The 16,374-nt window shown below is 38.5% G+C and overlaps 2 protein-coding genes across 2 annotated transcripts in view; both read right to left on the reverse strand.

Annotated features, from left to right (window-relative positions):
* The window catches only part of RLF (RLF zinc finger), an 86,293-nt gene that overhangs the window by 25,438 nt on the left and 44,481 nt on the right, over positions 1–16,374 (reverse strand). Inside the window, exon 5 of the mRNA XM_055139720.1 lies at positions 10,559–10,761. Within this exon, the coding sequence (XP_054995695.1) occupies positions 10,559–10,761 (203 nt within the window). The remainder of the gene's footprint in view (positions 1–10,558; positions 10,762–16,374) is intronic.
* Positions 12,533–14,067, reverse strand: LOC129404938 (TP53-regulated inhibitor of apoptosis 1-like). Its single transcript, XM_055139721.1, has one exon. It carries the CDS (start codon positions 14,065–14,067, stop codon positions 13,837–13,839), a length of 231 nt encoding a protein of 76 aa, XP_054995696.1. The 3' UTR covers positions 12,533–13,836.

The following is a 16,374-nucleotide window of genomic DNA, read 5'->3' on the forward strand; positions in this document are numbered from 1 at the left end:
AATTTTTGTGTATTTTGGGTCCACAACCAACAGTGATCAGGGCTTACTCCTGTCTCTGCATTCAAGGTTCATTCCTGGCAGGGCTCAGGGGACCATGTGGAGTGCTGCAGACTGAACGCAGGTTGGCGTGTACGGGCACACTACCTGCTATACTATCTCTCTAGGCCCTGTTCCAAATAATTTTCTAAAAACTGGTACATGTCTTGTTTTCTCAAAAGGAAATTATAGTGGACTTAAGGTTCTTTTTTCTTACATTACTAAAAAAGATAAAGCTGGGAGTTACTGTAAGTTTACATTTCACTTAACCCTGGATCTACCTCTGGAAGAATCATCCTTATTGGATTCATACACAACACTTTAAAAATAGGCTGCTTTTCCATATTGTGGCTATAGTAAACAGAGCAGCAATGAACATGGAAATGCAGATGTCATCTCTACTATACCTTTTTGCCTCTCCGGGATATATTCCCAGGAGTGGTATTGCTGGGTCAAATGGGAGCTCAATTTCTAACTTTTTGAGAATCATCCATATTGTTTTCCAAAAGGGCTGAACCAGTCGGCATTCCGAAAACAGATGATTGGCTAAAGAAACTCTGGTATATTTACACAATGGAATACTACGTAGCTGTCAGAAAACATGAAGTCATGAAATTTGCATATAAGTGGATCAACATGGAAAGTATCATGCTGAGTGAAATGAGTCAGAAAGAAAGAGACAGACATAGAAAGATCGCACTCATATGTGGAATATAAAGTAGCTGAGAGGTACAAGCTTACAATGTTGCGATTCCTGGCAGACATTTCTCTGGACTTAGTTACTAAAATACTAAAATACAGAAATCCAAAACTATGCTGCTGCTGGTGCGGCCTCCTGACCTCATATCTCTTCATTCTCAGCAATGGAAAACAAATTACCAAATGCTTTCTTTTCAGCAGATCGACTTTAGGGGGGAGAAACTCCAAATCAATAATAGTGAATTTTTTGTTTAAATATTGAATATAATCAAAGTAAAGTGAAAGTAAAGTGAAATTTACCAGTTACACATGAGGGGTGGGGGGCTGGGGAGGTGGGGGGAAGGTATATCGTGATTCTTGGTGGTGGAATATGTGCACTGGTGAAGGGATGGGTGTTTGAGCATTGTATAACTGAGACTTTAACCTGAAAGCTTTGTAACTTTCCACATGGTGAATCAATAAAAGAATTAATAAAAATAAAAAAAAAATAGGCTGCTTTGACAATACCCCCAAAGAAAAGGAAAAGTGGGAGGGTGCTAGAGAGACAGCTGAAATCATGATGCAAAAGGCCAAGGTTCAACCCCTTGCACTATATGGTCCCCAGAGTACTGCCAGAAGTGATCCCCAAGTACAGAGCTGGAAGTAACACCTGAGCATCACCAGGTATAGCCAGAATTTCTTTTTTTTTTTTTTTAAGGGAAGAGGAAGACAACAGAAAAGAGAAAAAGGCTGCTTTTAAAAAGCTGCAAACCAGGGCTGGAGCAATAGCACAGGGGGTAGGGTGTTTGCCTTGCGTGTGGCCAACCCCAGTTTGATTCCCAGCATCCCATATGGTCCTCTGAGCACTGCCAGGAGTAATTCCTAAGTGCAAAGCCAGGAGTAACCCCTGTGTATCGCCGGATGTGACCCAATAGCCAAAAAAAAAAAAAAAAAAGGGCTACCTCCGCCCAACCTCCTGTACTTCCAGAAGTCCTACCAGTCATGTCCAAAAACCAAAGCCCCCACCCAGTTAAAAAAAAAAAAAAAAAACTACTCCAGCTGTAATACCTTCCCAATGAAAATACTGAATGCCATGAACAGATACTATAAGCGCTTATGTACTGCAAACTATAATGCACAAAAGGAGAAAGAAGAAAGGTGCCTACCATACAGGCAGGTGGGGGTGGGTTTAGGGGGATGGTAGGAGGGAAATTGGGGACATTGGTGGTGGGAAATGTACACTTGTGAAGGGATGAGTGTTGAAACATTGCATGACTGAGTGAAGGGATGAGTGTTACAACATTGCATGACTGAATCTCATGGAGGGAGGAAGGGAGGGAAGGAGGGAGGGAGGAAGGAAGGAGTGAGTCACTGATATTTCTATTTAAATTCTATGATTATGCAGTGGGTAGGGCATTTGCCTTGCACACGGCCGACCTGGGTTCGATTCTAAGCATCCCATATGGTCCCCTAAGCACCTCCAGGAGTAATTCCTGAGTGCAAAGCCAGGAGTAACCCCTGTGCATTGCTGGGTGTGACACAAACAAATAAATAAATAAATGAACAAATAAATAAATAGATAAATTCTATGATATGTATCTGAAAAGAGCCTGAAATATCCAACTGAATTATTTTAAGAGATGAGTTTGATTTATTGAACCTACCAGTGTAATTAATTATACATCAACCAAAATACCTACAAATAACACATAAAAGTTAAGATGAGAAGCAAGATCCAGAGATATAAGTTCTGAGAAGATCTTCTCCAAGGCTAGTTAAAGAACTGTTTTAGAAAGTAAAAGTATTTAAAAATGCAAATCCTTATTTTATTTCATACAGCTGTTATATCTTTAGGATAGTTTTTATTGAACATCATATTCTCTACAATCAAAAAAATAAAATAAAATTACTCAGATTTTAATATTTTAAAATTAGTTATACCTTTTATATTCCTTATTCAGGACCTACCTTAATCTTTAATTCATTCTTAACCACACATAGAATTTCTATGTTCCTGTTTACTTTTTCTTCTATTCCCAAACTGAATTCCCAGTGGGTCCTGTTTAAATGTATTTGCTCTGTTTATCATTTATACCTAGTGACTGTGTCAATTCCCAACAGTTTTAGACTGGTGAGTAAATTAGGAACTGTTTGTGAGAAGCAGCCCAGGCCACCATCTCTAGCAAGCACTTTATATGTTGAAGATGTAGTTCATTCATAAATCAAAACTGAAATAGAGTTTTCTAACATTTTTTTTCAAAATAATGGGAGCAATGCTCTGAAACACATTTTTATACTCTATATGGAAAACATGACCTCAGCAAAAATGTCCTCTTTCTGTAATGAAAGAATATAGGAAATATCCACCTGAAATAATAGGCCATGCTACATTCAAAACTTTCATTAAAATAGGATCAAATGTAAAATTAATAGCATTGTGTTCTCTATCAATTCTCATCTATCTACAATCCAGAACTTCAGCATTTTATGGAGTTCTGAGTTTCGGGTTCAAAATTTTGGCATTCAAGCTAACCCAGTAAATTACACTTAATTGTATGAGTCTGACTGAATTTTCCCCAACAGAGGTTTCCCATTACACAAACCCATTACTGGGATACCCACAGGTGCCAAGATATAAGTACTTTTATTCCCAGCTGTTGCTCAAGTTAATTTAACTCTTCTGAGCTCAGCTGAAGTAGACAGCAATGTGTGTATAACTCTTCAATGCTGATTTTAAACTCCAATTAATAAACACTAGTGATTCATTAGTGCTTTTCCAAAGCAAATGAAAAATTATCTTTCATTCTGTTGTCAAATGCAAAAGAATGCAACAACACTAATAAGAAACTAATTGTGATGGTACCAGCATTCTATTTTTCTGATCGTCATTAGTTGGGGATCAAACACTGAATATCATACATGAAAAGGAAGCACTCTACTATTGAACTACATACCAAGCCTAAGTGTTCCTTTGAAAATAAGTATATGTCAATGGAATACTATGCAGCTGCTAGGAAAAATAAAGTCATGAAATTTGCCACGGATGGACGTGGGAGAGCATCATGCTGAATGAAATGAGTCAAAAGGAGAGTGACAGATACAGAATGACTGCATTCATTTGTGGTATTTTTTATATATATATATATATGTTCAATATTTTATATATATATATATATATAATATAGTAGAAGACAAACATCCATGGCCAGGGAAAACAGGAGCTAGGTTCCTGATGACTTATGTGAAGTGGGAGGAAAGAGGTAGCATCCTTTAGCAGAGAATCTACCGTTTTCTCTCTGTCTGGCTCTGTCACCTTGGGAATCTAGGACTGATAAATTTGGCCATGAATTTTGCTCTTTGTAAGAAAGGAAAGCCTTCCTAAACCTTACCTAGGACATTTGGATCCGCACTTTTCCTTCACAGGAAATAACTCCAAGAGGTGGTAAATATTGCAATGAAAAAACATGTTGTATTTGGAAGTTTTGAGGAGAGAGACAGACAGATACAGAGAGTCAGAGACACACACACACACACACAGAGAGAGAGAGAGAGAGAGAGAGAGAGAGAGAGAGAGAGAGAGAGAGAGAGAAGAATGTGCTTGCCATAGAGGTGGAGGGGAGGGGGGTGGTGGTGGTGATGGGAGGGAACCTGGAGACACTGGTGCTGGGAAATGTACACCGGTGGAGGGATGGGTGTTGAATACTGCATGACTGAAATTTAATCATGAACATCTTTGTAAGAGTCTCTCTCACAGTGATTCAATAAAAAGTAAAAGAAAGTTATGTGTATGATTTGTCTTTACTTTGATATTAATCCAAATCTTTTTTAAAAAATGCTTAAAATTTTACCTATTACAAATGATAACAAAAGAATGGAATTATATGCAATCAAGATATTCCCAATTATAATATGACTCATGGTGCTTACCAACTTTGCTGTGTTTGTGCAAAAGAATGAGCCAGGTTTGTTAAGCCATCTGGCAAGTTTAAAGTGAAGGTGGAGAGAAAACTGTGCTTCTGTAATTTGTTTTCTGTAAGAATCAGATTCTAGTTTTACAAAGATGATTGAATAATTGGGTAATTTAATGAGTAACCTGTCTAGTCTATAAAGAAACTTAATGTTGAGCATGCTGTCACCAGGGACTAGAGCAGTAGAACAGTAGGGTGTTTGCCTTGCACGCGGCCGACCCAAGTTCAATTCCTCTGCCCCTCTCAGAGAGCCCGACAAGCTACCGAGAGTATAGCGCCCTCACGGCAGAGCCTGGCAAGCTACCCGTGGCATATTCAATATGCCAAAAACAGTAACAACAAGTCTCACAATGGAGACGTTACTGGTGCCTGCTTGAGCAAATCGATGAACAACGGGATGAGTGCAACAGTGGTGTTTACCAACTGGAAATAAAATGACAGGATGTAAAGAGAAATAGCCAGATATCTGCATTCTAGCTTCAACTTGGAATCTATAATTAATTTAGTGCTAGTAGGACCTTGGAAACACTACTCTTTGGCCTTGGTTTCAGCTATCCTAAAAACATGAAAAGTTAAGTCTATCTAATATTTAAAGATTATAATATATTGGAAAATCTCATTTTTGTAAAACAAAAGTTGAAAGACATTTTTTAAAAAGAGCCAGATGATCTCCCTCATAGCTGTACCATTGCAGAATAAATCGTAGACAATAAACCAATGGATGTGGCTATGTTCCACCAAAACAGTCCTTTGAGTAGACTTGGACAAGTCACAAGTATGACAATCTCTGATATAGACAAATAACACTTTCCATGACCCAGTTCCTAGAAAACAAAATAAACTTGTCGAAAGCAATTTAATTAGAAAACTTCAGAAGATGATGGGCTGAAGCAGTAGGTGGGGTGTTTTGTCTTGCTTGTGGATGACCTGGGTTAGATCCCCAGCATCCCATACAGTCCCCCCAACCCCCACCAGGGTGACTTCTCAGTGCAGAACTAGGAGAATTCTTGAGCACCGCTAGGAGTGGCCCGAAAATCATAAGAAGAAATTCTTTTTACTTGATATGCTATTAATAAGTCTGGAGAGTTCATTAACAGAACAAAGCTAAGTACTTTCACATTCTCTCTGTTCCCCGTCCTCTCTGCCATTCTAGTCAACAGCCAAACACCATCACTGTTCCAGTCTCCTGGTCTAATGAGACTCTGAAGGTGATCTTGCATGTTATCCTTTATTTTTGTCCTATCAGCAAGTCCTATTTTTTTTCTCTGCTTGCTAATTCCAATCTCTTCTCTCTACATCTTAATATGCTCTTTTTGTCTAAATCCTACAAAAGAGTCTGGCTTAGTCATTGCATTTACTACATCTACTGCTTCAAATCTAAACTGTAATGCCCCAGAGTTTCTAAGATCTTTGTTTCCTCCACCTAACAAGTCTTCTTTCTTAAAAGACCACAACACCTATTCTCTGAGCCAGCCAGCATGTTGTTCTCTAATGAATGGGTCGCTCAAAATACACATTCATGTATGTTCCATTACTAGAGTCTGTTACTCCAATTTTTTTCTACATGTCCAAACGCCTTCATTATTTCAAGTTCTAACTCAAGAATGAAATTTTATAAAGCCTTTTAAAACTATTTCTTTGAAACCAAACTGGGTCATATGAACTCTTTTTTAAAATTTGTTAATACCTAATGCAATCGCAAAACATCTTTTTAAAATAAACATTAAAAAGATGACATTAATTTTTGTTATTTAACAACTTTGTTATTAAATTTGAGACATTAAAACTTGTTATTATTGGGGCTAGAAAGATAGTCTGGAGTCAGAGGCATATGCCTTGCATACACAAGGGAGTGGATTTTATCCCTGTCAGTCATGAACCCAAACCATCATCAGGTGTAGCAGTACAGACCCCTAGGCAGCACCAAGTATGGCTCTGTTGGTTCCCCTGACTCCTGCCCCAGCATGGGTAGAGTAAAGCTGGTGACAATAGGCCTCTAGCAACAATGGGCCCCCACAGCACTATTTGGAAGCTCTCCAACAACAACAACAACAACAACAACAACAACAACAACAACAACAACAACAAAAAGTTGCTACTGATCTGGAACAAAGAAAAATCAAATCAGTTTTGCTGCTTCTTGTGAATTTTTCTGGCTTACATCAGGTACTAAGAATAATCATTTCTACAAGCCAACATCTTACTCTGACCGTGTTTCACAATCAGAGCTATTAGAATTAAGCTATCATTCACCCCTTTACATATTCTATCCTTTACCGCTAATAAATAAAGCATTCATGGTTATAGAAAGTTTCTTTTAAGTGCCTACTAAGTGGCTAAGACAAAACAAATAAAAACCAGCAAAGACTAGATGGCTGGGGAGCAGTGAGAGCAAAGTTGTACAATATAACATCAGAGATGGTTACAGACATAGCAGGGGCCACTATATATCAACAAAAGGCATCTGGGTTTATTCGGAGGTAGATGGAAGGCTGTTGAATGGACAATGGAATGACTTAAGTCTTAAATTACTCTGGCTACTTTGAGAAGAATAAAATAGAGAGGACAAGACTGAAATCACACAGGGAATGAAGAGACCGTACAGGTAGGTAGGGCACTTGCCTTGCAAACGGTGGGCCTGGGATCGATCCCTGGCATCCAATATGAATTCTGATAACTGCCAGGAAAGTTTTCTGAGTACAGAGGAAGGAGTAACCCCTGAGTATTGGCAGGTGTGGCCCCCAAACCAAAAAAAGTGAAACCAAGCATACCAGTAGAGAGGCACCAATGCTTGAGACAGCAGTTGACACATAACTTAAGTCTATGACATTGAAGGAAATCTCTCTAATATTAGTGTTAGTACACCAAATTTAGGTTGGCGTGGCAGGTTAACTATCTGAGACTTTGTATCCATACACATCATTTTCCTGAGCATCATCTGAGCATCATTTTCCTCATAAATAAAATAGAACTAAGAGTTGCTATATGGATTAAATGTGACAATGTGTATAAAATACTTAGCATGGTTTAACACATAGTAAAGAATAAAATGGTAGCTTATTACTTGTTACCTGCCCTCCATCTTTAATACTGAAGATATAGTTAGAAGGAAACTGACTTCAGAAAATGTTCACGAAAATGAACAAAGTCCGGGCCAGAGCAATAGTACAGTATGTAAAGTGCTTGCCTTGCATGTAGCTAAATGGGTTCAATTCCTGGCACCCTATGTGATTCTCCAAGTCTGCCCCCCTAACACCCCAAATGAACAAAGTCCAATATCAGGAATGTCAGGAGCTTAATAATGGACCAAACTGCAATTCACCATACAAACAGACAATGATGGGAAGCTGGAGACAAAGCTTTTGAACTTCAGAACCCAGATGGTATTTAAAGCCATGTGACTAGAGGAGATCACCAAAAGTATAGAGAGAAAAGAGAAGACATGCAACGGCAGTTCTAGAACAGAAATTCTCAACTGGGGGCCATATAGCTTCCATGGACCCTCAGGATATTCTAAGGAGGTCACAGCATGGAACTGGGGGCCATAGGAGGGAAACAAAGTCAGAATGGGGCCATAGAGAGAAAAAGGTTGAAGAACACTGTCCACAAAAGTCACTTCATCAGAGATGAAGAGGAAGTAGATCTAAGAACAGCTTAAAAAACTAAGAGTCTATTGTACCCTAAAAGCCAAGTGGGAAAAAAAAACTTACAAATAATAATAATAAAAAAAGTAAAGAAGTCAGAGTAGGATGGAAACTGAAAAATCATAACTGAATTTAAATAATGTAGCACAATAACAGGGATGAATGCCATAGTAGATTGTGCTTGGGAAAGAAAATATAACCAGACATTTCTCCCAATTTTGCTGAAAGGCCATGAAAGAAATGAGATGGTAGCTGAAAGGAGTAGTGAAACCTAAAGTTGTTTTTAAAGACCAAAAAAAGGGACTGGAGCGATAGCACAGTGGGTAGGGTGTTTGCTGTGCACACAGCTGACCCGGGGTCGATTCCCAGCATCCCATATGGTCCCCTGAGCACCGCCAGGGGTGATTCCTGAATGCAGAGCCAGTAATAACCCCTGTGCATCGCCAGGTGTAACCCAAAAAGAAAAAAAAAAAAGACCCCAAAAAATACATAGCATAAATGCTGTAGTATCATACTCACAGGGCCAAGAACGAATAGGACCCAATACAGAAGTCAAGGGTATTAGGTGACTGGTGTCCTTTATTATAACAGAAAACAACTAACAATATATGTTTGGGGTGGTATATGTGTACGACGTATTTATCTACCATCCATTCGTCTGCAAATAAATACGTGCCATGAAAGCACTTATGATGTACTGAAATTAGATAAAGGAACAAACATGATGGCTCTCAGTATCTGTATTATAAACCATAATGCCCAAATGTAGATAGAAAGAAGGAAAGTGTCTTGCTATAGAAGCAGGGGATGGGGTGGGGTGGGGTGGGGGTAGCAGAAGGGATACTGGGGATATTGGAGGTATAAAATGTACAATGGTGAAAGAATGGGTGTTCAATCACTGTATGACTGAAATTCAATCATGAAAGCTTTGTAACTGTAGTTCACGGTGATTCAACAAACTTGAAAAAAAAAATATTATGAAAATACTCTTCCAAGTACCTCAATTTCCTTAGAGAAATGGGAAGAAATCCACCAACAGAGCGAGAGGGATAGAAAATATTACAGTTTAAAGAGAAAATGTAAGAAATACTAATCTAAGAAAAGAGTAAGTTACAACACTACAGAAATACAGTGTTACTGATTTAATGTCAAATCTATTTTCTACCCAAGTATGCCTCTTCTCTAGCCTGTGTAATTAAAGATATGTAGTAGGAGGGGATTTAAGAATAATCAGGATTCTGATTAGTGAAACTGGTGCAATTAAGTTCAATGCAGAGGTAAACTGACAACACACATGTCAGGTTGCGAAGACAAATATAACTGAGGATTTCCCCATTTTCCTCTATATAATATCAGAAACTATTAAGGAAAGTCAACCCCAATTTTTTTTCTTTTTGGGTCACACCTGGCGATGCACAGGGGTTACTCCTGGCTCTGCACTCAGGAATTACTCCTGGCGGTGCTCAGGGGACCATATGGGCTGCTGGGATTTGAACCCGGGTCGGCCGCTTGCAAGGCAAACGCCCTACCCGCTATGCTATCACTCCAGCCCCCAACCCCAAATTTTTAAGGAAATAGAACAAATTGAGTTTTAAAAAGGACGCATTCAGTCTAATGAAATACATTTAAAATATTCAGTTGTTTCACTATTTTCTGTGGTATCCAATTCGTCAACTTAATCATCAAAATATATTAATTCGCAGGATTTTTAAAAGTCCTATGCTTTTCTACCTACAGGAAGCACAGGAGTTAAGTTGCCTGACTTGCACATAACCAACCCCAGAATCCCCAGCACCACATATGGTCTCCTGAGTAATGTCTGGAATGATGGCTGAGTGCAGAGTCAAGAATAACCCCTGAGACCTACTGGATGTGGTAAAAATAAACAAATACATAAGTAAAATAATAAGCTCAATGAAAATGTCATTCCTCTGTTTAATCCCCTGATGCCAGTATTACTGATTTTTACATTTCCCAAATATGGAAAAATCACCTACTTTGAGAGAAAACAACTTTTACATTTAAATAATTCAAAGCAAACACAAACATATACATATTCATCTCAATACTCTTTACCTACTTTCCAAATCAACCTATAGCATGAACATTTGGTTTATTAAAAAAGTTAAATGTGAAACTAAAATGTAAAATTATTTCAACAATCTGAAATAAAAACAAGTCTTAGTTTTCATTCTGTCATGAAACAGGGAACAATAGTGATGTTTTACTTACCTCCTTAATTGCATCTTCATTAGGGAGAACAGAACATAAGCATGTGATATAGGCTTGCTGAAAAGATGACACATTTGAAATTTCTTTAGATTCTGCACATAGTTTTGACAAAGCAGTAGCCTGGGGGATGCAGTTAGATTTCAACAGATGTTTTATTCGCATTTGCAGAAAGGAAGATCCTTCTTGTGCAATCAATTTATTGACTAAAAAAAAAAAAAAAGAAAAAAGAATTCAGTAACATTTTATCAAATAACATGTGCATAGTTATTAAGATAAAAATCTGATATCTTGTGGAGTTCATTTGTTTTTGGAAAATAAAAATTCAGGTGAGATACAGAAGTTTATTCTGTTCTCTAATAATATTCATTTCCTATAGTAGAAGGTAAAATTAGTTAATTTTGCTCCTGATTCCCACACTGCTTAGTAGTTGTATCTGAACACCAAATGTTCTAATGAAAGACAACTTTCATCAAATTATTTGACCACCTCCTCGCTCACTTTCTGATAAGATCACAGGAATACTAAAGTAAACTCTAAGCATAAATGCACGAAAAAGAAGTAATCTACGTAATATTAACTACCACCACTGAACACTTCTCAGATAGCAAGCTTTAAGCTGGTTCTTATGTACTTCTCATCTTTCCTTCACACCACCACCAAGGCAAGTATCACTATCCCCAGTTTAAGGTTAGGAAAGTTAATATTCAGAGAAATTAGGTAACTTGCCAAGGATTCCAATGCCAGTGGTGTTCTTTCCTCTAAACCAGGCATTTCTCAAAGTGTGTTCCACCGACCAAAAGACCTGAGAGATAGTCCTAGAAAAAAAAAGGATTCCTTGGTCAAATCTCTGAACAGTCCTGCAATAAAGAAAGCTGTTCATTTTTAGTTGACCCAATGTTTCCCAAACTGATTTGACCAGAGAACCCTTTTACATGTATTATTAGTAGAAAGTAAAACATCATGTTCCTGGTTCAGTACACACTTTGGAAAATGCTGCTCTAGGAATATTAAGAACATTAATTTGTATGGTGCTCTGGGAATGCCCTCAATTTACACACAGCAGATACTGGGCATGGATATGGTATCATTACATAGTATTATTTAAGGAATAGAAAAGGAAATGTTACATGTTAAGACAAGTAGTAATGAATAAACTGTTTTAGGTGATTAATCCAAAATAGTGTTTCTCAAACTCAGATGCATTTTCTGAATTACCTGAGTAAAATGCAGACTAATTAAGCAGGTTTGGCTTGATCCAAGATTTTGCTTTTTTTAATAAGCCTCCCAGGTAATATTCATAATATTAGGTCTACAGATCACATTTAAGGTTGTAATGGTGGCCATTTTAACTGGCCGCTCTTAATGGCACAGTTTAAAAAAAAAAAAGGCTAATATTGTATCTATCTTTCTAACACAAAATTCTAAGGTCTACAAAACAATGTGTGAGTGAAAGCAGTCTTCCTTTTAACATGCCTCTTAGTGTTTCTCCCCAAGAAACAATCACCTTTTGCAATTTCCTACTATCTTCCTAAAAACATTCTTAGTCTAGGAAACATCTCTTTTATAAGTGTCATTGTTGCACATTTAGAGCTTCCTCTATCACCTTTTTTTGTGGGCATAGGGAAAGTACCAAGGATTGAATGGGGTTCTCATATATACACTGCAAGTGATACCTCAGCATTTTCAGTTAAATGACATTCTATTGCATGGATGCATATAATTAAGCCAAAACTGGCTGATACAGTTCAAAGTTGTTTCTAGTCTTTGGCAATCATCAATGATACAATTTACAATAATGTGACTATAGAAATTGATAGAAAAAAATTCTGAGAAGTAGGACTGCTAATCAAAGGCTTTTTTTGCTCATTTGTAAAATTAGTATATGATTCCAAATTGGTTTTCAGCAATTGTACAATATATACTTCCAACACTTTTATCTTTTTTTCTTTTGTAATTTCTGAGGTGAGGGGAGGTATTTGAGCCACGCTGGGGGATACTTCCAGTTCTGTGCTTAGGGGACTATGTGGTACTGAGGATTGATTACTTTCTTTTTGAACCTCAACACTAACCTGAGGACTAGTGCATGCCAGGCGGTGCTTTAGTCCTTTGACCTACCTTCCCAACCCTTCCATTTCTTTTAGGTGGAAAGTGGCCATTTCCTGGAACAAGTGAGTATACATGAAAGAGCCAGAGGAAGAGCAAGAGGGAGAGTATATTGGTTTCCCACTCCATAGGTACTCTCATAGACAATCATGGTCAAAATGTATTAGCCAAAAGCAGATCACTTTCGTTTGGACTTTTCTATCAGTCCCAATAACGACATTCCACAAAACGGGCGAAAATAGCTTCTACTCAAACAGTTCCCGATTCTTTTTTTTTTTTTTTTTAAGAAATAAATGTTAGTTTATTCCATCTTTATGATTACAAGGGCAGGGCAGAGTGGATAAATGAGGCAAGTAAAGCAAAACAAACTCTTCCCTCTCCCTACTTAACGAGATGAGGCATTTTGGCATCTTATGACAGGTTTTGACTTAATTCATTACCTTGAGTTAAAACTGGCAATTGCCAATCTTTACAATTTATAATTGTAATCCCAATAAATAATTTTGTTTTAGCTTCCTCCATTGCTACTTCAAGGACCAGAACTCCTGAGCTGTACAGAGCTGACATGGTGTTCACTGCAACCTTTCAAGTGCTAATCTGAGCTCTGACACCTCTATGTTAATTGGGTTAAAAGTTTTCTTCCTCTGGGCTAACTTCCCATCAGCAGTAGTAAGCGTTAGAATATATAAAAAATAAAACTGCTCCCAAGCATTGATTGAAACTGTTACCACGATCCCGTTTCAGACCATTAGCTCCCTGAGAGAAAAAGAGATGTCCTAATCAATCACATCCGTGAACAGTGCCCCAAGGCAAGGGCAAGGTTGAGTATACCTCATGTCCTTTTGGCAGCATAAATCAAGGTCAGGCGACGCTGACAGATTTATCATTATTTACATACAGGTATATATTTAAAGCTGATTCCAGATCAAGTTATTGCAACCATAATCCCAAAAAATAATTCCGTTTTAGCTTACTGAGTTTCTCAAGGTGCCAAAGCTGTGAAAATTGTCCCAAAGCAGTGATGGTCCATCATCTTTTACGAGAGAAAAAGATCGAGGAGGAGGAAATAAAACTCCCCTGTAAATTCCTCCTCAAATCAGTGGCTCTCTTCACAGTCTTAATTGACAAAATCCAGAGTTCCTCAGAGAAGTACAATTTTAAGGTGACTGTAAAGATCAAGAAGAGCCTTCAGACTTTTCTTTGCCATTGCCCATGAACTCCAGTCCTTCAATGGGAATCTCCTTCTCCTTGATGGCTTTCTGGACGCACTGCTGGTAGCGCTTGAAGAGGTCGGTGCACGGGTCCCCGGAGCCATCCCCCTTGAGGAACTTCTCGGCAAACCAGTGATTGAAGCACTGGTCGTACTTGTGCTTCATGTCGGTGCACGCTTCCTCGACGCTGTTCATGGCGGCGGCGACAGGGACAGTTCCTTATTCTTTACTTCTATTTTCAGTTACAATATCATAAAGTGATATTTTGGCATCATTCTTCTTGGCAAACTCCTTGCCCCAAGGAAATCAACTTAGAGCAGGAGACACTTCAAAAGGCTGAGTATATTACCTTACATGTGGGAGGCTCAGGTCCAATCTAGCAGTACATGGTCCCAAGAACTGGTGGGAGTGACCCTGACAGGAATCCCTGAGCACCAACAGATATGACCTAATCACCCCCCTCAAAAAAACAAATCAACTTACTGTATCTCAGTAATTCATTATAGAACCCTCTCCAATCTAATTCCTGTTATATCCCTCACCCTATATCCTATTCTGCCTAATATCAAACCATGCTCTGCTAATTTGCTGAACAAGCTCTAAGCATTTTCAGAAATTCTACAAGAAACTTGTTTTCACATCTCATTCCCTTTTAAATCCCTATAGCATTATGTCCTTTTACCACACTTACTTTTCTCTTTCAGTAATAAAGAATTAGTGTGCTCAAAGGTTAAGATTACAGGTTTTGAAATCACCAATTTGAGACTGAATCCTAACTCTTTATATAGGGGATCAAGGGGAAAGATGACTCTATGAGACTAATGGACAAGATAATTAACTTCTCTGTACCTCAACTTTTTTCATCTGTAAAAAAGTTAGTGATATCTCCTTCACAGAAATGGAGAAGAATGAAATGTCAGTGATAAAAAAGAAACTTGGCACAGGGTAAGCCATGGAGAAAATGCTCAACATTTGTGCAATTATTTGTCTGACATCTCCTTTACTGTACCATTGACAATGTTTGTGAACAAATACTCTAGCTTGTTAACTTTCTTTTGAGATAACATTAGTTTATATGACTATATGTATTTTAAGGTATATTAACTTTTGTATTCCCTACAGCACTAAGTCTATTGCCAAGAATATTAAGAATGTTTGTATTTAATAGCTAAATATTTGTCCTTAATCAAAAAGCCTTAGTACTTCCCTACTGGAATCATATTCTGTTTATAGAATTTTAACTATGAGGTTTTAAGGAAGTATACTCTCTTACTTGATTCATGGACTAAGCTAAATCTAGAAACCATAGCTACTGCTTTTTTTTTTTTGCTTTTTTGGGTCACACCCGGCGATGCACAGGGGTTACTCCCGGCTCTGCACTCAGGAATTACTCCTGGTGGTGCTCAGGGGACCATATGGGATGCTGGGATTCGAACCCAGGTCGGCTACGTGCAAGGCAAACGCCCTACCCACTACGCTATCACTCCAGCCCCTAGAAACCATAGCTATTGCTTTTATGAGATCAAATACCTCATTCAACATATTACAATCATAGTTATACCACTGCAATCTCAATTTTGAACAAGATCAATATTGCATTAAAATGTCATTTATAGATGGATGGACACGGTATCATGCTGAGTGAAATGAGTCTGGGGAAAAGGGACACAGAATGATCACACTCACTCATTGAGTATGTCTCTGGGTACAGACAGTAGAAACAAGAGCCAGAAAGATTGATCCATGGTAGGAAGCTTGGCAGAAGTTGTGAGGGAAGGCAGTCAGGACAGAGAAGGGACCACTAAGACAATAATAATTGGAAATTATCACTCTGGACAAGAACTGAGTGCTGAAAGGAGGTAAAGTGATACACATGATACCCTTTTAGCACCTATCTTGCAAAACCATAATGCCTAAAAGGAGGGGGTGGGGTGTGGAGAGAGGAGAGAGAGGGGGGAGAGAGACAGAGGAGAGAGAGAGAGAGAGCGAGAGAGATGTTTATCAGAGGCAGGTTAGGAGGACTAAAGTGGAAAATGAGAAAATGAGACTTCAGAGATAGGGACTACAGAAAATACAAAACATAAACTGGGGAAGGCAGGGGAGGGGGAGACAATCGATGAGGCCAGGGTTCTGACTCAAAGATAGAGTGCATGCCTCATACCTGTTCCAACCAAAACCAAACATACATTTGTGCATTGCATGTTGTGGGTTTAATAGCTTGATTTAACTGAGGGAGTTGGTGACTCAAAAATGGACCTCTTGGGACCAGAGTGAGAGTACAATGGGTAGGGTGCTTGCCTTGCACAGGCCTACCCGGGTTCAATCCCTGGAATCCCCTATGGCCCCGAACCCCACCAGGAATGATTCCACCAGGAGTGCAGGGCCAGGAGTAACCCCTGGACATAGGTGGTTGTTTGACAAACAAAAACAAAACAAAGGACAAACCTCTTCCGTCAAACCTTGGTAGGGAAGAAAAAGGAGTGGATAAAACCAGAACCAACA

Source organism: Sorex araneus, chromosome 5 (assembly GCF_027595985.1).
Source record: "Sorex araneus isolate mSorAra2 chromosome 5, mSorAra2.pri, whole genome shotgun sequence".
Taxonomy (NCBI): Eukaryota; Metazoa; Chordata; class Mammalia; order Eulipotyphla; family Soricidae; genus Sorex; species Sorex araneus.

What these genes read in the sequence shown, in the direction of transcription:
- LOC129404938 (XM_055139721.1), bottom strand. Translation starts at nt 14,067, where the DNA reads ATGAACAGCGTCGAGGAAGCGTGCACCGACATGAAGCACAAGTACGAC.